Below are 22366 nucleotides of genomic sequence, written 5' to 3' on the forward strand. Positions count from 1 at the left end.
TTCTTCCACCCACTTTGTCCCTCTTTCTTCGTTACATCACCTGTTAATTAGTCAGCTGCAGTACAGACGATAGGTTTAACTAGTAATAACTCTTTGGTATAACGTACATATTATACGTGTGTTCGACTTTCGAGCGGCCTTCACAACAATGCCCCCACTGAATTCTGAGGTAGAACGGGGTCATACAAAAAGAAATAAATCTTCAAAATATTTTTGTTTTGACAATTTTCCTTTACGAAATCAGGTCAAACACATTTTTGAAAGAAGGGGAACGCGGATTTCGGTTCATCCCGGTTTCTGCCTACATCCATTCTCGCATATCAATCTAGAAACAATACTTTCTTAGCTTAACATGATATCTCCTTCTTCGAAAATTAAACGAATCTTTGTTATCATCTTGCTGCTTTGACTACCAAAGATGATGCAACTATAGACCATTACAACACCTCCAGAAATTCTCCTGCATCTTTCAAATGAAATTTCTTTGCGTAGAAACCCGGCTAAGAAATCGTGACGTCATCATAGAGCCACACGTCGAGGTAAGCCCATACCAACAAACCGTTGTTATGGTTACGACATAGTTTCATCGAAGTATAGACTCATTGTCTGCCGTTTTCATAGTGCCATGAAAAATGAAAAACGATAGTCACTGTGTCAAACATGCAGCTTGGTAACTCATAAAACAATTTTGTATGGCTCTCAAATTTGTCAGGGAGAGAGATAGAGAGAAAGAGAGAGAGAGAGAGAGATATATATATATATATATATATATATATATATATATATATATATATATAGAGAGAGAGAGAGAGAGAGGGAGGGAGATATATATATATATATATATAGAGAGAGAGAGATATATATATATAGAGAGAGAGAGACAGAGCGGGAGAGAGGGAGACAGAGAAGCAGAGAGGCAGGGAGACACACACGGGGAGAGAGAGAGAGAGAGAGAGAGAGAGAAGGAATGGGACAGTAATATGTCAAGAAAAAACTTAGTAATAACAGAACATGTATATAATCGTTGCAAATTAACACATTGAACTAGGAGTAATGAAACAGGATTCATAATTCATAAATCAGAGAAGACGTATTTTTTTCCACACAAAAACAAACAACAATTCATCATATAATGTTTTCTCACGTTTTCATTTTAGCTCGCCCATTCCCTCTCTCTCATATAATAGTTCCCCTGTTGCTATTCGCGAATATTCGTAGCACAACTTTATTGCTTATTTAATCTGCCTTTGATATAATTTCCAACACTCTTGACAGCAATTGCTACAAAATATCCCAAATCAACATTTTGCGATACAAATTTTTTCCAGCACAAGATGGGGGAATAAAAGGCGGGTTTTTAAGACCAGCAATGAATGAGATACGATATGCAGATATGAATTTTCCTCCGTTGATGTCATACGTTTTATCTCGAGTGCAGAAAAGGGTCAAAGGATATACACATGTCATAAATCATCGTCGGAGAAAGAAGAAGTGCAACTGTATCGCGGGATTTGCTTGCATGGAAATTCAATTTTACCAGTTAAAACATCCGAAACTTCCATTTGAAAATCCCCTTTTTGCTTTAATATGAACTTGATTTTCTCTAATGATGCTTGTAGCAAATGGGCATTTGTACGCCGAAATAATAATAATGCGCCTGATAACATTTTGTTGTCATATACGTATTAAGCGCTTTACATTCTGACGAGATGTAATGAAGACGTTTTGTTCTGTCAAATCAATACATTTCTTAAAATTCAGATATTTCTTATTCATAAATTCCCCTGTCACTATTAATAATTTACAGGAAAAATTGATAGGCTGTCAGCATTTATTTCTGATTTGCATGTAAGCTTTTGGTTAGATAATAATTGGGCCTACATGTATGTTTCACAACACGTCAGGTTTGAAATAGTCCTTCATGACCTATCTCTCCTCTTCCCTTGCTCAAAATATACTATTTAAAAAGAATTTGTTTCTGTCCCTATCCACTCCATCCAACACACCAGAAGATATTATTTTTGTCTGTGTCTTAAGCATTAATATGTGATTGACATCTTCAAACTTTTCTCTCGGTTCTGAGTATCAAGCGCGATCTGGATTACACGTGTATTTATAGCATTTCCGAAAGATATGCGAAACTGAGGGGCCGATATCTATGCATAGATATCATAGATATATTCATGTGATGCCCAGCCCACCTGTCGACCTTCACTATCTACCTGAAGAGGCGTGATTACACATGTAGTCAACAGGTGTGTGGTGTAAGGAGATGATTTGCTTCACAGAAATCCCAGGCTAATCTTAATGTCAGCTATATCAATTTCCCACCTTGTACTAACTTACTTTTGTTAAATTTGTTCTCAATTTAATCCCCACAAAAGGGAGGGAGCGAATATACACAATGCCATGTAAGTAAGTATATAGGTAACAAATAAGATATTTAATCCACGTAGCTCATTTGTTTGGGGAACTTCGATTGTCAAAAGTATTCATTTTAACATTTAAAAAGTAAAATTAATAATTTAAAAGGTACCCGGAGGATAGTCCCGATCGTCACAGTGTTACAGTTTGTGATTCAAAGGTGACATAATAGATGTATGTTATAGAATTGGAAATAACGATCTTAGTCATGCTGAGTTTCACCATCTCCCAATTTTGAAATGTCATGAATTTTTTTTCTAATATACTTTTGAATCTATCATAGTTTCATATATTCTGTACATTTTTAATGCTAATGAACATGCATTTAACAATGAAGGGGTGGAGAACCCTTTATCTTCTATAATATTGCATCTGTTATCTTTATAAAAATATATACAACTGTATAATGTTATGATGATGTAAATAAAAGTAAATTTGATTTTGAATAAAAATGGTCTTAAATTAAAAAAAGGAAGATAATTATTGAATCATCATTCTCGCTTGAGTATTGCGCCAACTCCATCCAGCCTTGCACCGTTACCTCTAATTACCTCGCTAATCATAATAATTCATTTAAGATGACTTATGAGATATCATTAACTTATTTTTGTTAATACTATTGCTAACCGTTATCTTCTATGAATAATATGATTAATCACCTAAGGTCACTGGTGCAAGGCTGGATGGAGTTGGTGCAAGGATAATAATAATAATAATAATAATAATAATAATAATACTCAGTTTTTATATAGCGCTTATTAGAATCACTAAGCGCTTCCAAACTTGGAGATTATTACCCGGGTTTAGCTGTGCTGCCATTACGGCGCTCTAGCATTTCAAAGAATTAATTCCTGCCAGGTACCCATTTACATCACCTTGGTTGAGTGTGGCGAATGTAGATCAATGTCTTGCCAAAGGACATTAGTGCCGCGGTGGGACTCGAACCGCGGACCTTGTGATCGACAGTCCGGCGACTTAACCACTCGACCATGGCACCTCTGAAGTGAGAATGATTATTTTCTAATGAACCAAACAAATACTAGGTCACTGTTGTTATGTTCGGTGGAGTTTAATCAAATTGCATGATTAGGGGATGATTACTTTCGGAGAAACACTTGACATCTATATTGTTCTAGATCAAGATCTGACATCAAGAAATAGCACCATCCTTTTAACAGCCAGAGTTTTATCAACAAATATATTTCAGCCTCACAATAATCGTGGTAGAATGTGCGAGAGAGCACGTGCCACGTGCAACCTCTGCACGCCCGTCATGATTACAGGGGATGTACATTGAAATTCTTTCGTGATAAAGTAAAAGACAACAGTATGAGAAATAAACGTCTGAAAATGAAAACGGTTGTTGTGGCCGTTTGCCTTATCTATCTGACATTTGTACATGATGATTCTTGAAGTACACCTTCTCGGGAAATTTGAAACCAAATGCCACAGCAACACGCGTATTTGTCACTTTGTAACTTCAAGGTCACGTGACATTCTCCTAATCTTACCTAATTTGGAGATGGTATATATAAACACAGATTATTAGTTGCCTGTTAAATTGTTCTGATCAATATCATATTTTGTTCAATGTTATTTCGGTTTATTGACTTTCTTTTGTAGAAACTGCATCTTGAACGAAGAAGGAATAAAATCGACAAGCAAAAAAAAAAAAGAAAGAAAAAGTAAACAAAATGAAAACGAAAAAATACATGAATTAAAAGTCTTGCAATAGCATTTTTTACTTCTTTTTTTTGTAGCGTAACATAATTATTCAAGCAAATTCGTGAACAGCGGGACAAATTAAATTGCTATTAAAAATATAATTTTAAATTAATAGTGGTCCTACAAATAAATGCATGGCTCCGGCCGGCTGTCGATATAATAGTTTGTTTTTGTTTCCTTTTTTTTTACGATGGGGGTGGGGGTGGGGGGGGGGTCTACTCTTGTCTCAATCTGTATCGACTTTATACTTCCTTCTTCCTTTCCCTTTCCTTTTCCCATTGTACAGGCATAATCTGAAACTGTCACGGATGACCAGTTCACAATTGTCTGGTGTGACTCATAATTAACACGCTTGAATCGAGACGGCCAATCGAATATATAGATAAATCGATATTATTAACTGGTAGAAATTTTTCGTTATTCCGAAGGGAGCATTTATCCATTTCGTTCTAAGAGAAACCGGTGTCATGACTTCGGGTCCTCATCAATTCACAAGTGTAGCTGCCAATATGGTTGTTTATACATCTATGTGTGTATTTTTCACATAAATTGTGTGGCAGAGTGGTTGAATTAGTGATCAAGAAACATGCAGGACCTGGGTTCGAGGCCATGTCGGTGCTATGTTAGCCCCGGCCCCCCCCCCCCACTCAGTGTTATTTAGGGTACGCATATGCGTATTCCAACCGACCCCCCCTCCCTTTTCAGCAAAAGTCCGGTGTGTAAAGTCAATACGGCTCGACCTTTTTCTTTTGTATACAAGCCTTTTTCAGCACCCCCCCCCCCCTTTCAGCAAAAGCCCGGTGTGTAAAGTCAATACGGGTCGACCTTTTTCTTTTGTTACGAAAAGGACATTTTGGCAACACGCATGGGGTCCGTCCGTTCTCGGAGTGGGGGGGGGGGGGGGGGGGGGATGTTAGCATAACATTGTATAGCCGGCGGGCCCTATCCTTCCCTGCAATTACATATTTTTTGCAACCGTGTCAAAAATGTGAATTGAAATAAATTTGGACAAACAAAAATAAAGTTCTATCCCAGAAATGTCCGGACTGTATCATATCTCAGATATATTTTGATTTAATTATATCAACTGCCTCATATTAGTTTTCTGTTACTTATCGCTTCGATATTGGCCTGCGCAATTAATTTATCATAGGAGAGTTTATTTCATTATTATGCCAATCGATGTATATTTGATTAATAATGGCAAATTCTCTAAAAGGCTTATGATTTGGATTACCAAAATGTCAAGTGAAGCATTCAGTTTTTGTGTATCTGACTCGCTCCATCACTTCATCAGTTACTCCACAAAGCATATCCCCCCCCATAGACCCAGTCCTTTCACATTTGAAGGCAGGATTATCAGTACAAATTCCTATCCATGCACAGCAGTCTAGAATCAAAATTGCGGAAGACGGGGTGATATTTAACCTTGTCATCAATAATTGATGAACTGAGGTCAATCATCAATATCCTTTAAATATCGATAGAAATGTGGATTAACGAATGTAAATACTGTATGGAGAAGAATTTAGGATTAAATGGATTAATCTCCTGATGTTTCTATCGTTCGATGTCTCGAATTGCAAATTGATTTGACCAAGGAGTAAGCTCCTTGCTTTGGCCCTATCTCTTCAGCGTTCCACACCTGAGTGATCTAGCGGAGACTGTGGGCTCCTAGAAAGAAGTTTTCCCCTCGGTAGCTTCGACGGAATTCTCACTAAGCTTTCCTATTGGCCAGTACGCACAAAGAGTTACAAAGACTGTTGTAGCATACGTCATGAGTATAACGGTAGACGACGCATGCGTAGAAGTAGCGATACAGTCATCCTGTCAGAGGTTTTTTCTCTCGTTCCGTATCTCCCCCACAACCGAACGCTCACCACGGCGTACGCACACCAGATTAGTCCGTCGTGCGATTCGTATAAAAGTGTGGGTACTTTCAGTGCGATTTGCAGAACCCTACTTTGACACTCATCAAAAAGTACCGGTACACTATGCTACGAAAGCCGCTCAGTCATTTCTTATGGGACCATACTATAATCATCATCCTTACTTCGTAACAAAGTGATTAAACGAAACAACCAAACAAATCAAAGAGTATTGCTTACTTTCTGGAAGTCTTTTTGGGTGAACATTTTGCAGCTTCATTCGTGCTCACATGGTGGAACCTTACTGACTTTTTTCTTCTTCTCGTTCGCTGTTTGGAATATTAATCGAGGATGGAGTCACTTGGTAAGTAAAAATGACTTTTACAGACTTTCGTAGAGGCATTGATGATGGATGGATGGTGATTTACGGGAGTTACTGGGGAGGGTTTGTGGTCGAGTTTTTTGTTCTCTGACAATTAGGCTCTTGTTTCAGTCAGATGCTGATTTGAAGTTGAACAATGATCAATCGAATTGTATTGCGAAGTTCTTTGACAAATTGTACATTGGAAAAGCACTTGCACATGTAATATTCGTTATCAGTTATTGGTATTTCAGATTTTCAGAGACTAACGAGTTTAATGTGTGAAAGTCTAACCATGGATTTTACAAGCACATGGTCTAACATTTTGAGCGTACATTATGCCTTTTAATTCGAAAAGAGAGAAAAATGGCAAAAAAAGAAGTTTGTGAATAACACCCCGTGTGCGATACAAAGTCATTATGTCTATACCATGTGTACCTTACGATAAACCACATAATGATTGATCTTACATTACTTGAACAACTACAAACATTTAATTGTTGTGTGTAAAAGCATGCAATTAAACTCTCAATTCCATATTAAGCCACTTTAGTCTTGTTTTATTATAACTTGTCAATAATTTATGAATTATTATTGTTGTTATTCCCAGTGTCGAAATGGCGAAATGTCGTGAGTAAAGCGATCGACGGTGACAATTATAACAATCAAAATGAATGTATGGGAAGTAATTTTTCATCTTGTGTTATGTCTGACTTGTTCAAATGGAACATATTCATTCTGTCACAGTACCCTTCATTCTTGGAGAGAAAACCCTAACTAGTCTATGGTAATGCCATCGATAAAGATAGCAGAACAAGAAAGGACATTGCATTTGTGATGTTATTACACGTGTCCATGTGGATGCGGACATTTCCGCTTTGTTTCAAACTTCGATTGGCAATCACCAGAGTTTTTTTTTCGTGGACAAGATAATCATTAGTCTCGCTTTTGTGTTACCACCATCGTAATACTATACTAAATGTACAGCTATCAACCGCTCTTGCCTCTTATTGAAGATTTTCCAACTTTCCAATGAAACCAGTCGTATCGTATTTATTATCATCATCACCCATTTCCATCGTCAAGATCACGATGGGCAACTCTTAGACTTTATAAAGTTCAGCTCTCGCAATTCAGCCGAGAATTGATGAGAAATATCGAGGTGCGCTCGCAAACGGGGTCTCGATCGCGATAGGATGTTTAGGTGTTATAAAAGAGAGGGGGACCTGGCACGAGTTCAGCTCAAAACGACGTTATTAATAATTTCCAAGGTCGGCACCATCAGATCGTGAATTGACAACTTTGGACCAGCCTGAAGACTTATTCGACACGGCTGTATTGAGTTATACCTGTCTAATTCGCTCAGGCCTGTTCTCTTCACTCTCTCTAGCTCTCACATATCCTCTCTCTTTCTCTCCCTATTTCTTTCTCTCTCTCTCTCTCTCTCCCTCTCTATCTCTCTTATATACATATTATATAAAAAAATATATATATATAAATAGATCTTTCGTCGCATGCTCCTTAAAAAGTACTTTAATGTACTCTTTGATATATATTTGTATGTCTAAGTTTACTTTTTATTAACACTATCTAGATTCTAACTATTAATCATAAGAAGTGAAATTTTTAATGTAAACATGTCTACCAACACACAGACATAATTCATTTGTATAAAAATATGTTTATACCTCTGCCTAAAATAGATTATATAGAGAATCATGCAGAGTGCAACGTCGGTTCATGGGCGTGTGAATTGTTTTTGCATTTTGTCCACACGTTATGGGCAGTTCCCAGATCTTTCTGTGACTCCTCAATGACCTTAATTTGATAATTTCTCTTCGACGCGAAGCATCTTGCAAGTTGACTTATACAAGTACACATAGCCATTTTCTTCATTTTATCCAACGAGTGACATATTTCCTTATACCGCCAGAGTTCCGTGATAATTCGGTCACCGTCACGATTGGCTGTGTGAAACCCTCCCCGACTCAAACGGCATTGTTTACATCATCTCCTTTCCAATAATTCTCCGAGGCATTTTGACACATGAGTTTTCTTTTTTTCCTGCGGAACTCGGAAATCATAAACCGTTTGTCTAACCTGGCATTTATTAGATCTGTCGATTGCGGGTTTTGATTAGTTTGTAGGACTTGTCGTTGTACTGAGTTCCCTCTTCTTTCTTCCCCTTTTTGACAAGTCATTTATTTTTCACTTTCGCTGAAATATCGACCGAGTGAGTGTGTGAATCTTTCACATAATATACTTTTGTTACTCTTGTCTATCCATGTTTACATACAATTTTATTTCACTTCCTTGCCAACTTTTTAGGAGCTACCGAATTGTCTTCATTGTGTTTATTTGAGTTGTCTTTCATATGGCATAATACTACAAACATTACTTGCAGACGATAGGAAAAAGTACCTAAGGCTGAAGACCGCTTCTTGGAAAACTAAAGAGAAAGTGATTTCAATATAAATCTATTCCGTTTTGCCTTCATCTTCTATTTTTGTTCATAGAATATATCTTCTATTTCTCGTGATATTTTAGCACTGAAACGGCAATGTTTATTTAGTCATTCCGTTTCGAATTTCCGTATGACAAGAACAAAATTTTAACGGTCCTATAAGCAATATAACATAACATTTAAAAAAGCAAGATATTATTGATAAATGTTTCCTGTAACAACGGATGTGGTGAACTGTTGTTCCCATGTTAGAAGACAATGGGGTCCATGATTACAACCTGACAATTATATGCCAATAAAATTACGATTCAAGTAATGAGACCGTATATAACGAAGTTCAATTACTTTGTAACGGGGGAATTGATCTTCTGCACCGTCTATTCCTATGGATCGATAGTCACTATAAACATGATCAATCCATTTTATTTTCTTTTCAATTAGCAGTTTTCTTAATAGTTGTAATCAATTAATGAATTGATTTTATTTCACCAATACTCTGAGGGGATTGCTCTTTGTGTCTTATGTAATACCTTTTAATTTGGTATACGCGATAACCCCAAATCATTAGATTTAGAGAAGGATTGGACTGTAGTAGCAGACTCGCGCCTTCAGTCAACGATTGACTCTTGGAAACTGGAAGATCTCCCGACATACGCTCCTACTTTTAATACACGAGGTGATATCGCTTCTCCTGGCCCGAACTTGACATCGGCATATCATCACGTCGGCATTGTTCCTTTTTTCTTCGCTGACACCCCATTGTTCTAAAACGATCGGAAAAAAAGAATGTATCGCAAGATTCTGGCATTCCATCCCTAAGAACAACTAGGGTTGAAACTTGGTTCATTACGTGCCTGACATGATTTTCGACGGAGTTCGCTCTGTGTCTTTTCTGACTGGCTGTGCGCGCTCTGTTTTCTGACTGTCAAACAAAAACTAACTGTAATAAAAAAAAAACAATCAAGTGTTCGCCGGGGCTCCAGAAACTCCAGAAGATTCATGGCCCATTAGAGGTTCAGCGAGATGTTTATTTTCTTTCCCCACTTGTGTGCTTATTTAACGTACATCAATGTGAGCATTCGTTGCTACACGTATGTGATCGTATCCAAGAATGACGTCAAGTACTGTGGGAAAAATATTGGGGAAAATATTGAGAGCTGTTGCACAGTGTAGCCTGTAGGCCTAAAACGTTGATGTAACACTTATGCTCGATATGACAATATTGAAAAAGTTCGATCCACTCGATGACTAATGATACCTCCCCCATCATGAAGAGTTGAAACATGAATTTGGCAAAGACGTTAGGCCTGTCTCTTTTGATGGGAATTTGTCGCAAGCTTCCCCATTTCAAATGTACTGTCAATAAATGTTATAGTCACTTTTTTGTACATCCATGCAGTGACTCGAGTCCCTTGCGAAAATAGCGGGATGGATATTGGCAGATGCCATCGTGAAATCATCTGGTTTGCATTGGGACCAGTCTGGCCCAGAAATAAGTGACATTTCAAACTTTTCCCAGACAATGGAAGAACAAAATGTGTTTCAAGGTCAAAGGGAATGACTGCAAAACTCGTCATTTTCTAATTTCATGTCACGAATATGCCAAAAGCATATGTTCTCCGACAAACGAGCAAGAGCAGTCGTACCATCACGAACAACGCCAGTGGGCCGTCACCCGTGCCCGCTCTTGTTGTATGACGGTCCTCTTTTAACCCGCATACGAAGCGGGAAAAAAGCATTTATAGGGAGGGCGAATGGGTGGAAACGGGTCCGTTTGCAATTATGTATTGTTGCAGCTTTTAAACATAATTTGCATGTATTTTTTTTACCCTACTTCTTCTCGTGGATATACTTTTGTTCTTTAATTCCCAATTTTCCGACTTAAGGTGAATAAGAAACGAATAAGTTGACGACTAGTGCTAATTATACCGTCTTTTATTGGACCAAAGTTCAAAGTAGCTTTGATATCCATGCATCCGTGTCTCTGAAATAGATTCTTCGGAACCCCTGATAAAGTATTTTAACTGCAAAAACAATAATGAGAAAGAAATAGTGACTCATTGAAGCGTCTACGAATACAGTCTAGGCCTATCTGCACTTTTCACAGCTATATACATTTACAAATTGGTGATATACCAGTGGGCGAAATGAGACCGTTTGGTTTTTAGCTTGGACGTTGTCTGGGTTCTCTGGTAGACTCGCTTTATTGGGCAACATGATGGTGCTACGAGAAAGGTTTGGTATCATGGCGTCTGGTTTGGTCATTGGTGTAATCGGACTGACTCACGTCATTGATACAGCATGCACCCTGAACTCTATATACCAGGGAATGGGATTCGCAGGTGAAACGTTTCGATTTGATCCCATTCATGTGTGTCATTCAGTCAAGAAGTATTGAAGAGTTCCATTTAGGGTTATGATTTCGACAATTAGGAGTAGACCCAATTACATGTAGGTCCACGTCTGATTTTATCATAAAAATCAACTTATAGTTATACTTTATAGCTATTCAAGATTTGTTTGTTCAAATCTTCCCTTTATAAATACCTTCAAAGTTGTTTTAAGTAGGCAATGCCTTTGTAATGATTGTCAGAAAATGTAAATAATAATTATAATGATGAAAATGATAATATCACTAATAAGTGATAAAAATAACAACAATAATAATATAATTATAGTAATAATACTAATGCTAATGACGGTGATTAATAATGAAAGTAACCATAATTAATAATGATAATACATGTAATAATATTAATAATTACGGATGATCATAAAAATATGATTATCAGCAAATAGAAACAGTTGTTGTCAAACCAAAACTACACCCAACACCCACGTGATATCACATAATAGTACATTTCGTTGACGCTATTTCCGTTATAACTGTTTGATTGATAGCAGATTCATACATTAAAATCATTTTGGTTAAATTGCTATCCTTATTCGGCATTTAAAGAAAGCTCCGTCGATGTAATGTCAACACAAAATCAGAATTCGGTCGTTAGGGTTGTACAATGTACATACATTTTTCATTTCCTATTTTTTAGAATCGATTTGTTCAGATCTAAAAATAGATTCATATCCGCAAAAGCAGTTTGGTTTGCGCAAGACTTGTGCCGCAAAGTGCAAGAATAATTGGAAATACCCGCTAACTATTTTTTTGTTTACATCATACAAAGAGAAAGAACAACATTGTGTATAAAAAGTACAGCGACAAGACGGAAAATGGAACTCGGAGGGGGAAAAAAGTGCATTCTATTCCCAAGGCGTAATGAGTATTATGATTAAGGAAAGGAAACATTATAAAGGAATTATCTCATTATTATGAAAGTTGCTCCGCGCGACCAAATTCTGGTTTCGCACCGGAATAATATTAATTTTCCCTGCAGCGATTTAGCGCGCCATGCAGCACCAATCAGGCAATACATGGCCGTTGCAAATCGCTTCGTCACCCCTGCTTATTGAGCGCAGTCATAAGCATATACATGTAATATCCTAAATCCAGATTTGTGGACCTGGTTTCGACAGAGGGGGGGGGGGGGGGGGATCTTTCACGTGTGTTGTATATCAATAGAAGTCCTTTCGTCCCCCAAGCCTCTGGGCAAGGTGGAATACGTCTTCACCTATTCCTCTCCAAATCCAGCGCAGTTCCGCCATAACACCATCGTACTTTTCTTGCATGAAGAAGCGCTGTTCCTTGATGACAGACTAAAAGACCCGGATTCCTTCATCCTTCATCCCAAACAGGAGAGAACAGGAAAAAAAAACTTTATCATCTTGATATTTTTGCGTTCTTTGATATCCGCCATTCCACTGTGCTATTATTAACCATCGTATATCTGATGAACAATGTCGTCATGAAATGCATTTTTTGTATGTTAGTCACACATTCACATGGATTTTCTTTTCGACTCGCTCCCTTGTGCGTTTGTGTCTTAGGATCTGACCAATCACAGATCGGTCAGATAGTTAAATATGTATATCGTATATATATTTGTGTATCTAAAAGGAAAAAACCAAACATTGAAGAGCAGTAATCTATTCTGATCTTGTTTGTTCTTTTCAAAGAGCGCCGATGCATTAATGTCAACGATTAGGCGAAATCTTTCCGGCTTTACCTTAAACAACGGAAGTATCACTGATACTATCAGTAAGGAGAAAAGATAACGTGAAATTAATAGAGAGAGGTAGAGAGAGAGAATGAAAGAAAGAAAGAGGGGCAGCAATATGCAGAAACAAAAAGTGAGAAAGAGATAGACAGACATGAACAAAGAGCTCGGATTAGTAGATCGAAATTAGGCGATCGATAACAAAAAAGAGATATGTGAACAATATGGGAAATATCGATGACTACAAGTTAAAGGGAAAGTGTCTAACAAATTAGTTCTTCTGAAAATGTCGTCAGCCGGTGTTCATTTTGTAGGCCGACATTAAATGAATGAAAAACTACGAATTACACATATATATACTTAAGGTATTGACAATTTTGATTGCTTGTTTAACAGGTTTACAGCATGTTTAGTGCATGTTTAGAGGTTAACTATGATATGAGAATGGAAGGTCATATGACCTATTTTAGATTATGAGTGAAAAGAGTTGTTTACAATTCAGGCGCCAATGTGCAGCGTGTTTTTCTTCAACTGTTCTATGTTGTCGTTCCACCATATCAATTGGGAGTCCTATATAGCGTTGGTTCTTGTTAAGGATTTGGACTTTTGGCAGCGGTAGGTAAAAAACGAAACATACGTTGCTGAAGAATCCAATTAGAATGAGCTTTCCGCCGTAATACCCCCAATCCCATTCGGATCGCAACCCCCGGAGCTCTGGGCGAGATGAGCTCGGGCTAACGCTTCCTGATTTAACGCATTACCGAAAGGTGTAAACACGGATTTACAAAATCTCTTTCTTTTCCATTTTATTTCTCATAAAGCAGCTTTGCCGCCGAGGGAAGTGGCACCTTTCTTAAACTGCGTTGTATGAAGTTCGATTTCTCTCTTACTTCGTTCTTAGATGAGAGAAAGAGGGATAGCAAAAGAATATAGGTGTAAGAAGAAAACAACGAGATTTGTGGTTACTGAAACTCGAGAATATCATTTTTTTATTGGCCCAGAAAAATATGTCTTTATAAACTTTGAATAACGCAAAATTGACGACGGTAAACAACGATCGCAGAGACATTGAATAGGCCTACAGGGATCGTCTACAGTAGTTGACCTAGATGGGGGTATCTAGAACATAATGTTTAGTTGCCTACAAGTGTATTGCGACTTATCTTTCAGCTTTAAGATCTAGGTCGTTCCTATAACATTACGGAATCACATTCCTTCATAAACAATTCTTAAATCTCTTAAACTATTCACATTTTCAAGCGAATCTGGAATTTTTAAACTCATCTTCAAGTTGCCTCATGCATAGATTTCGTGGCATGTTTCCCTTGTTTTGTGACCTTGATGCCGTTGTTTTTCTCACAAATCTTTATCCATCTTAACAACCGTATCCCCTGTCGAAATGCAACAAGCTAATATTCCTCTATTTGTTCCCGCCACCCCAAAACAACCCTCAAAATCACACAACCAGTAAGTCTACATTACTTCCAGTGAATGTGGACATCAATGTATTTGAGGGCATATCGCCACGATTACACACAAACAAAAGACGAATACCAATAACTCAATGAATCGCGGTTTTGTTCGCTTGTTCTCTTTCTTCTCCCTATTGTTAATCAGCTTTTTTTCAGTCCAGTCAAAACCGTTGCATTGTTCTGTTTCGGAAGTCTTTAGGATTAACGATTTTGTTCTTATTGATGACTTATGAGCCCATTGAGATACTCTCGTGTCTTTTGGAAGGAACAGACTGGGTAGTCTTTCTTTACCCCCTTCCTTGGTGCGAAAGACAACTCCTTCACACCGAAATGATCTCATTGTTGCTTTGTTAGCTCTTCTCTCGAAGCGTTGAATGCATCTATTCTCTCCTCCCTTGTTCTCAAGTGGATGAAAGCTACCAATTTGTGCTGAATAAAAGCAGAGTCGGGGATCGATTTGGAGGAAGTTTGCAGAGACAGTTACGATTCTGTGTTTTCAATAGCTTTACCAGTGTTGCTGGTACCCCCACCTAGGTTCGTCTGTGAATCTTAAAAGTTAGACTTTGGTTATTAAATTTACATGCAGAGTCTAAATAGACATGTACTAAAAGGTTCACATTGCACATACTCCAAGTTTCAGAAACATATATATATATATAGACACACACAATCACAACTCATGTGCGTAACTGTTTGCATATAGTAAATAGTGTGTATGTTTACATTATAGTAAACCTTAAAGTTTAAGTTTACACACAAAGTTTGGTGGCGTCGTGCGGTACACCGATTCCTTGTTCACGTGACCGGGTTGGGAGACCAATCGGAGACCTTGCAGCATGTTGTAGGCAGCATGGTCTTTGCAACAAGCGCTGCGCATGCAACATATATTTTGAAATTTTCTGTAAAGATCCAATTTGTTGAATTTAACAATAGTATTGTGGGGGTATCATGAGGTATCGCGATAGTTTTGCATTTCCCTTGGAAGTCAGAAATTGGAAATCACGATAGGAAGTAGAATATTTTTTTCTTCAGAAGTCTAGATTAAATTTACTAACCAGCTAGTTAAAATGTTTATGAAGACGTGCTCTGTACTCTTTCAAAATGGGTGGACTGCTAATTCTTTTCGTCGGGTTAAGCAATTGAGTATGACAATCAGATGGCAACAAATAACTTAAACAAAATAACAACAAATAACTTAATATCAATATATATCAAACTTTTAAGCTTAAACTACCCCGAATAATCCAAGTCTAGTCTACGACTAGTTATGTATCTAAAGATCGTCTCGTGAATTAGTATTATTATTGTTATAAGCGAGGTTGTTACAATATGAAGCATTCAAGCGATTGAGATTTGTCAGGTATGATTGTGAGGCGGATGGGAGGGGGTCGTCTTTTAAAAATCCCCTTCTCTATCCTTTCTTCGCCTCGTCAGGTGTCTGCTTCTATCCGAGAACTTTTCTACTGGCGTTGCAATCAAACACTATGTAGTTAGTGTGTTGTGCACATCCTTTCCCAACTTATGTGCAAATGATATGAATATTGTGCTGGGGAGTCTGTAATGTTTTGAGAAGGAAAGTAGGGGCAGTGGAAACATACTTCTGGGTCTTCTCGTCTGAGTCATGATGGTGATCTTAAATGAAATCTCAGCCTCAAATCCTGACTAATGCCAGTCCTGAACACTGCCGACATCCATTGTCTTCCAGCAAGACGTTCTTACCCAACAATTAATAGGTGGTCCCACATATTTAATCCGGTGTCCGGTGAGACGGTTTGGATTATACAGGCTTAGGCTCGGCAAAGGAGAGGAAGATTAGCATGCCGAGACCGCCCCGATGAAGCACTTTTTTCAAGGTGCGGTAAAGATGATAGACAGTGATTAGAACGATCATGATACATTAATAAAGCTTCAACAATCATTAACACATTTAACTCTGGTGAGAAGGAGAAAGGTGTTAAGAACACGAAGAGCGAAGGCAGGCCGATGTTTGGTTTGTTGGTGATGATACAAAGAATAATAATATGACGAATACTTCTTTAAAAGGAGGTCGGGGAATAATCATCTCATGTGATTCAAGAGGCGTATATCCTTATCTCTAGGACATCATCATTTATAAGTCCTTAATGGGTTGTCTCTACTCCATAATTATAGACACGTATCCATTGCGGTATAACGCGAAATATACATGTAACCACACGGAATTGTCATCTCACCTGCCATTTTGTCTTTATCTTGTGTTAAAATGAAATATATACACTTCTGAATATCGTGATTCAAATATGTAATACACTTTATTTTTAAAAATTGCGTTTTATTCCGTCGTAGGGCTTCCAGAGGGGCGCGTGCGGGGAATTTTGTCTACTTTGCCCCTAACCCCTTCTGCGATGTCGAAACTAAATACATGTACTACATCTGGTTATGCCGACACCCTTGAACTAAAACTTTCCCTTGAATTTCTGATCGCTGTTATTCAGTCTGTTCGGGGCATCCTTGATTAGATGGCGAAACTCTCGGGCCGATTTTTTTCTTTTCATTATAAATGTGTCGAAAGACCTGTGACCTCCGTCTTTCACTTTGTGCACGAGCCATATCAAGTCGGCTAGGTTCCGAGGGTTTTCGAAATGGCACATCTAGCCGTAGTCCCTTTGCAGATGTCGTTATTTTGTTGTATAAAAGTAATCGCTTATAAAGCTACTCATTATGGTAAACTTTACACCTTTTCGGTGCATTTTCTGGACCCGATTTATTTTATTCCAACATTAATGTAGATTGATGATGCTCATAAACTATTGTTATCAGTTTGGGCTCGGTGTCAAAATGGGACAGAATATCATTCAAAAGGCCCTAATGACTTTTTTGAAAACACCCTCCCCGATTTATTACACATTTGCAAGTTTATTTATTCTAATTTCACAAATCCCCGTCCAGGCTTTATGTGACGAATTCGGACATTTGTAAAGATGGTTGTAAGATTGAGAGTGAGAGGCGGTGAGATAATGTGGTGTATAATAAAAACATGAATACCTCTTAAAAGAGGTTGTCGAAATTAGGCGCGTTTTCGAGGCCAGTCGAACAACTAACCCGTGAATTTGTCAAACCAATTTATCATTTTAAGAAAAGGACAGCCTTATTGGATATGTCACTTTTAAGCAATCAAACATCACACATTTTATTCATCATTTGAGCGACGATGACAGTAGCTGAAAGGAGCTGGGATTTATCATGAAAACGAACAAGCTATTAAAGAGAATATATACATGTAGAGAAAGAACATAGACGAAAGAAGACATCTCGAAATGTAACCTCCGTTAAATAGAAAGTGAATTCATTTAACCACATACATAAAGGGAAAAGACTAATGTACGTTTTTCAAGAGAATGGCAGGTTACATGTCTTTCTAATTCATGTATATATTATCATCTCTCCCCTCTTTCTTTCTTTCTGAATTTCTCTTGCCATCCGTCTTTCACCTTCTTTGTCTATTCTGCCCTTCTTGATAGAAATTTAGAAAGATAATGCAGTATTATAGGAGGGGGAAAAGGATGACACGAGAGAAAGAAAGAGTGAAAGATAGATAGATAGAAAGAGAGAGAGAGAGAGAGAGAGAGAGAGAAAGATAGAGGGGGGGGGGGGGGGGGTGAGAAGGGAGGGGGCGGTGTCGAGATTCTGAAATTGGTGAAGAATTATGCTGCATGAATAATTAAATTTGTAACCCTTTCAACGCCTTTGACAAATGTTATCCCGATTAAACTCACTACGATGAAATAGAGCCGACACGACAGCGCAAGTTTGGCGGACCATGGCGTAAAGGACTGCTCCTGCTGCTTTCCACAAAGAAACCAATAGGGGAAAAGAAGGGGGTAAGATGGGGGGCTCTCACGGCTAGTATTTATGTTGTATCATAAGCTGATCCGTGATTAGAGTAAACTGTGTCCTTGCCTTTATATTGATAGGTCTGATGATAACTTCTGATCACCGTGAGGTGTCATCCAAGACGGTTTAATTCTCCTCTTATTCTTTCGCTTTGCCAGTCGGCGAGGAACGATAGCCTTTCATGCATGCGTGGAGCCCCCCTCCCTTTCATGTCTTTTTCCCAGTCAAGAAGTCGGATTAGTCAATGGCTAATGCGATTGTGATCATTCGCTTTAACTTTGGTGAATCGTTACGGAGTTTCTGCCACTGTTGCGAGGTAGGTAATCTCCCATGTCCCGCTAGATTAACTTCTTCATGTTGGTCTGCAAGGTCTTCAGAATGAGGTGAAAAGAAAGAGGGGGTAAAACTTGTTAAATGCTCGGGTGATCAATATCGAGTTATCAGGCTCTATTCATCATACCCAGTTGAGAAAACGAAAGTGAGAGAGAGAAAGAAATCGAGATAAAAATGATAGAGAGAAAAGAGAAGACAGAGAGAGAGAGAGAGAGAGAGAGGGAGAAAGAAAAAGTGGATAGGGAAAATGACAGAGAGAAATTAAGCAAGCAAGCAATACCATAAGAGCCGGCAGATGGGATGACGAGATGACGATATGTGAATGATGGGGCTTGGTGGATCCAACTATAAGAAGCAGCATTTTGACATAATTATGAGAGATGTATAAAGATGAAAAACAAGTATGATTAGAAGATGAGGGGAAGAGAGAAAATAGAGAAGGGGGGGGGGGTATCATTTCATGACACATTTAGAAAATGTCTTACATATGTGTTTCATAAGCGACAACTTTCTTTTGTCCATGGATGATATTTCGAACCTTTACTGTCTTGTAGGTCCATCTAAAATTAGAATCAATGCCGGTTGTACTGACAGATTCTTTCTGACTAACGTCCAAGAAAGAAGCATCAAATTAAATCTGTCAACCAAAGTCACGAGTCATTCTCAATTCCAAATGTTGCCAATGGATCATCCAGACAATTGAGACGCATTTAATTGATCATGGTCATTATACTGCACACACCCAAGTCACCCGTGCATGTTACATAACATCGCGGATGTAACCACTTTTACTCCGGAACTTTATCATTCCTCTCCAGCTCTTGAGCTTTCGACGTGTAACGTTTTTCGTTTTCAAAGAAGTTTGGTTGCTACCTGTCAAGTTGTACGATCACAACCTGTTCATTATCATGTTTCCAGAAGAGGAAACAATAAGGTTGAAAAGGGGGAAAGCAGGAATTGATAGCCGGTTGTAGCCATGGTAAAAGAGGATACAGTGAAAGTGATTCGATACATGTTCAGAATCAGATCCGCTGTTCCGGTTATTCGTGATGACATGGTTACTATGGCAACACCATCATCTACACAAATGAGGGCGCATCCTAAGTAGAGTGATTTATGAAATGGTAGCAAGGCTTAAACCCATTCGATTATCAGCACACTAGAAAGAATAACACATGGTATACTTAATTTCTACAAAAAAAAAACATATCGAAAGTGTCATGATTTGTTATTAGATGTTATGGCAAGACACCAGAGTTCACCTGGGGTTATGTTTTTTAAGTTATAGAAAATAGCTTAAGTATCTCTAACTTCTTACTAGCGATTATACTACTCTTTATTCAGTGTGTGAAAACTGACAGTTCAAGCAGTATACTAATGTTCAGTTCTTTAGATAGTATGCCTTTTTTCTTCTCTAACTCTCTTTAAAGGCAGAAGTTAAAAGAATTTTCATTCTAGATAAAAACTAGGGCAGATCATATCATTTCATGTTAGTTCTGAAAGTATTCTCTTTCACTCGTCTCTCGCCAGCGTAGGTGCGGGGGCTACTCGCCATCCGTCATCCCGTTCTGACAATCTATTTATTTTTCTTTGATCAGGGCTAAAATCCCCGTAGCCCCCCAAAACATAACAAAATATGTCTATTGAACTTGAGATTTTTAGCTCCATCACCTGTTGGTCTCTGAAGCACGCATCGACAGCCTTGGCCTTGGCAAAGGAAAACGAAAATCGGGTTCTTATATCACCCGATAATCCCTCTACCTCCAAAAGAGACGAAGAAAATGTATCAATCGCCCGAGGGAGTTGGACAGCATTGTAGGTGTTGTGTGACGGCAGACGACACAATGCGTAAACATAATGGAAGGAGAAGAGAAGGAAAAGTTTGCATTTTTTGGCGCGTTGTGCGGCGGAGCGAGGGAAGAGATGCACGCAAACAAATGCATTAAAAGCGAGAGTGATGACAACATTTATTCCGTGGTGCACGAACGCCAAATCTGAGTAACTCTGAGTGCTAGAATATCTGCAAGTCCCCTATTTCCTTGTCTACTATTCATTATGGATTAAAGAGGGGAGGGGGGGGGGTCACATACGACCAATGTCCCCCTTTTAAAAACTCGAATGGCATACCTTAAAATACACAAGACCAAGAGTGTGCCCCCTTTATTTGTCAGTTATTCTGGATCCGCTTGCCTGCACAACAGTAGTATGAAATGGGGATGGGTCAAGGAGAGGGGAGGAGGTCTCATAAGTAATCCGTATTCAAAATTATATTATTTTGTATCATTAGTGCTTGCGGTTACTAATTACTTTTTTAAATAAATTTAATGGACAAAATATTCATATATTTTCTGCAGCGCCTTGTTCTTTTCCCTCGTTCTTCTCGTCGTCCTTCCCTTAAATGTCTGATGAAACATCGCGTGATGGATATACATTTCAAAACCAAAATATCTTGTCTCCGTTGATTTCCTTTCCTCACCATACCATCCCTCGACCTTGACTTTTAGCGACGCCCTTGGGGCATTGTTTTTTCTGGGGGATCCCACCCTTTATATTCTTTTTTCTGAATTCTTAAGGTCCAGAAAAGTTTCAAAATGGACCAAGGCTGTCTTTCAAGAAGAACTGTCTATGGCGTGGGAAGAGGATGACAGAAAAGTCAGAAGTGTACCCACTGTTACCAGAATTTATATATTATTTTGTCTCTTTGTGCTCGGCATGAACTACTCTGACTATGAATTTGCAACTTTAATATGAAGATCCCTCAATTTCTTTACAAAGGTCGCAATAAACGATGATATTTGAATTTCGGTGGTAGGTTTTAAAGCAGTTTGCTTGATCATGTTTTCTTCTATTAATCGTTTCGTACTCGTTGTTGGTGTATTGATTACAAATAGTGTTGAATTTTATTTGATTTAAATTAGACTAAATTAGAGAGACCCATAACAGCAGGCGTTGCAGAACAACTCTATCACTAGTATTAAATCGAGGGCTACACTTGCTCGACTAACAAAACTTTCTACCTCATAGGCCTATTCCTAATGATCTGAATTACACCAATCTCAGATTCTTTGCACTTCCCCCACCCCTCACCACTCAGAGTAATCTTCAAGTCAATTTATCAACGAATGTCTCGCTTCTCTTGGCTCTTGTCTTGCCCATAAATTCATAATCATCATGAATTCCGCGAGAACCAGACAGCGAACTCGCCCCCTTTTTTTCGGTGAGGGTTCACGCTGGTCTTCGCTGATCGAGCCCCAAATTACTCCGCTTACCCGTCGTGCAACGTATATATATATACGGGTCTAACCAAGGAGTTATATCTTTAGACGCAGCGGGTTAACGTCTCTTAACGTGTTTGTGGTCAATCATACAAACCAGCAGGATATTAAGAAAAACACGTGATATGACAGCTGAAAATGAAAAACAACAACAACAATAACAACCACAAATCAAGCCAGGCAGTCTCCCGAAAATGAGAGATGAAAATATGAAAAAATATACAATAAATCAGAGTAATAATCGCTTTTAAAAGTTTATCAGGTATATGGCTTGCATCAAATAAAACGTTGGCGAAGTATAGTGATGCAAAATGGTAAAATCATCGGAATAGTAGCACAGAAAGTAAATAAAAACGAGTAACAAATTGGAAAGGGGTACGGAGACGAAAATACATGATATCGTGCAATTTTACTTTGCAATAAATTATCTAAAATTATCTAGGTTCCTTTTCCTTAGCA

General features: G+C 38.2%; 1 protein-coding gene across 1 annotated transcript in view; it reads left to right on the forward strand.

The window, feature by feature from the left end:
* Positions 1-6005: 6005 nt before the first annotated feature.
* Positions 6006-22366, forward strand: part of LOC580373 (L-gulono-1,4-lactone dehydrogenase) — a 37678-nt gene continuing 21317 nt past the window's right edge. Inside the window, exon 1 of the mRNA XM_030979657.1 lies at positions 6006-6381. Coding sequence (XP_030835517.1) covers positions 6369-6381 — 13 coding nt within the window. The 5' untranslated portion in view covers positions 6006-6368. The remainder of the gene's footprint in view (positions 6382-22366) is intronic.

The sequence above is a fragment of the Strongylocentrotus purpuratus genome, unplaced genomic scaffold (genome assembly GCF_000002235.5).
Source record: "Strongylocentrotus purpuratus isolate Spur 01 unplaced genomic scaffold, Spur_5.0 spur5_scaffold_10, whole genome shotgun sequence".
NCBI classification, from domain to species: domain Eukaryota; kingdom Metazoa; phylum Echinodermata; class Echinoidea; order Camarodonta; family Strongylocentrotidae; genus Strongylocentrotus; species Strongylocentrotus purpuratus.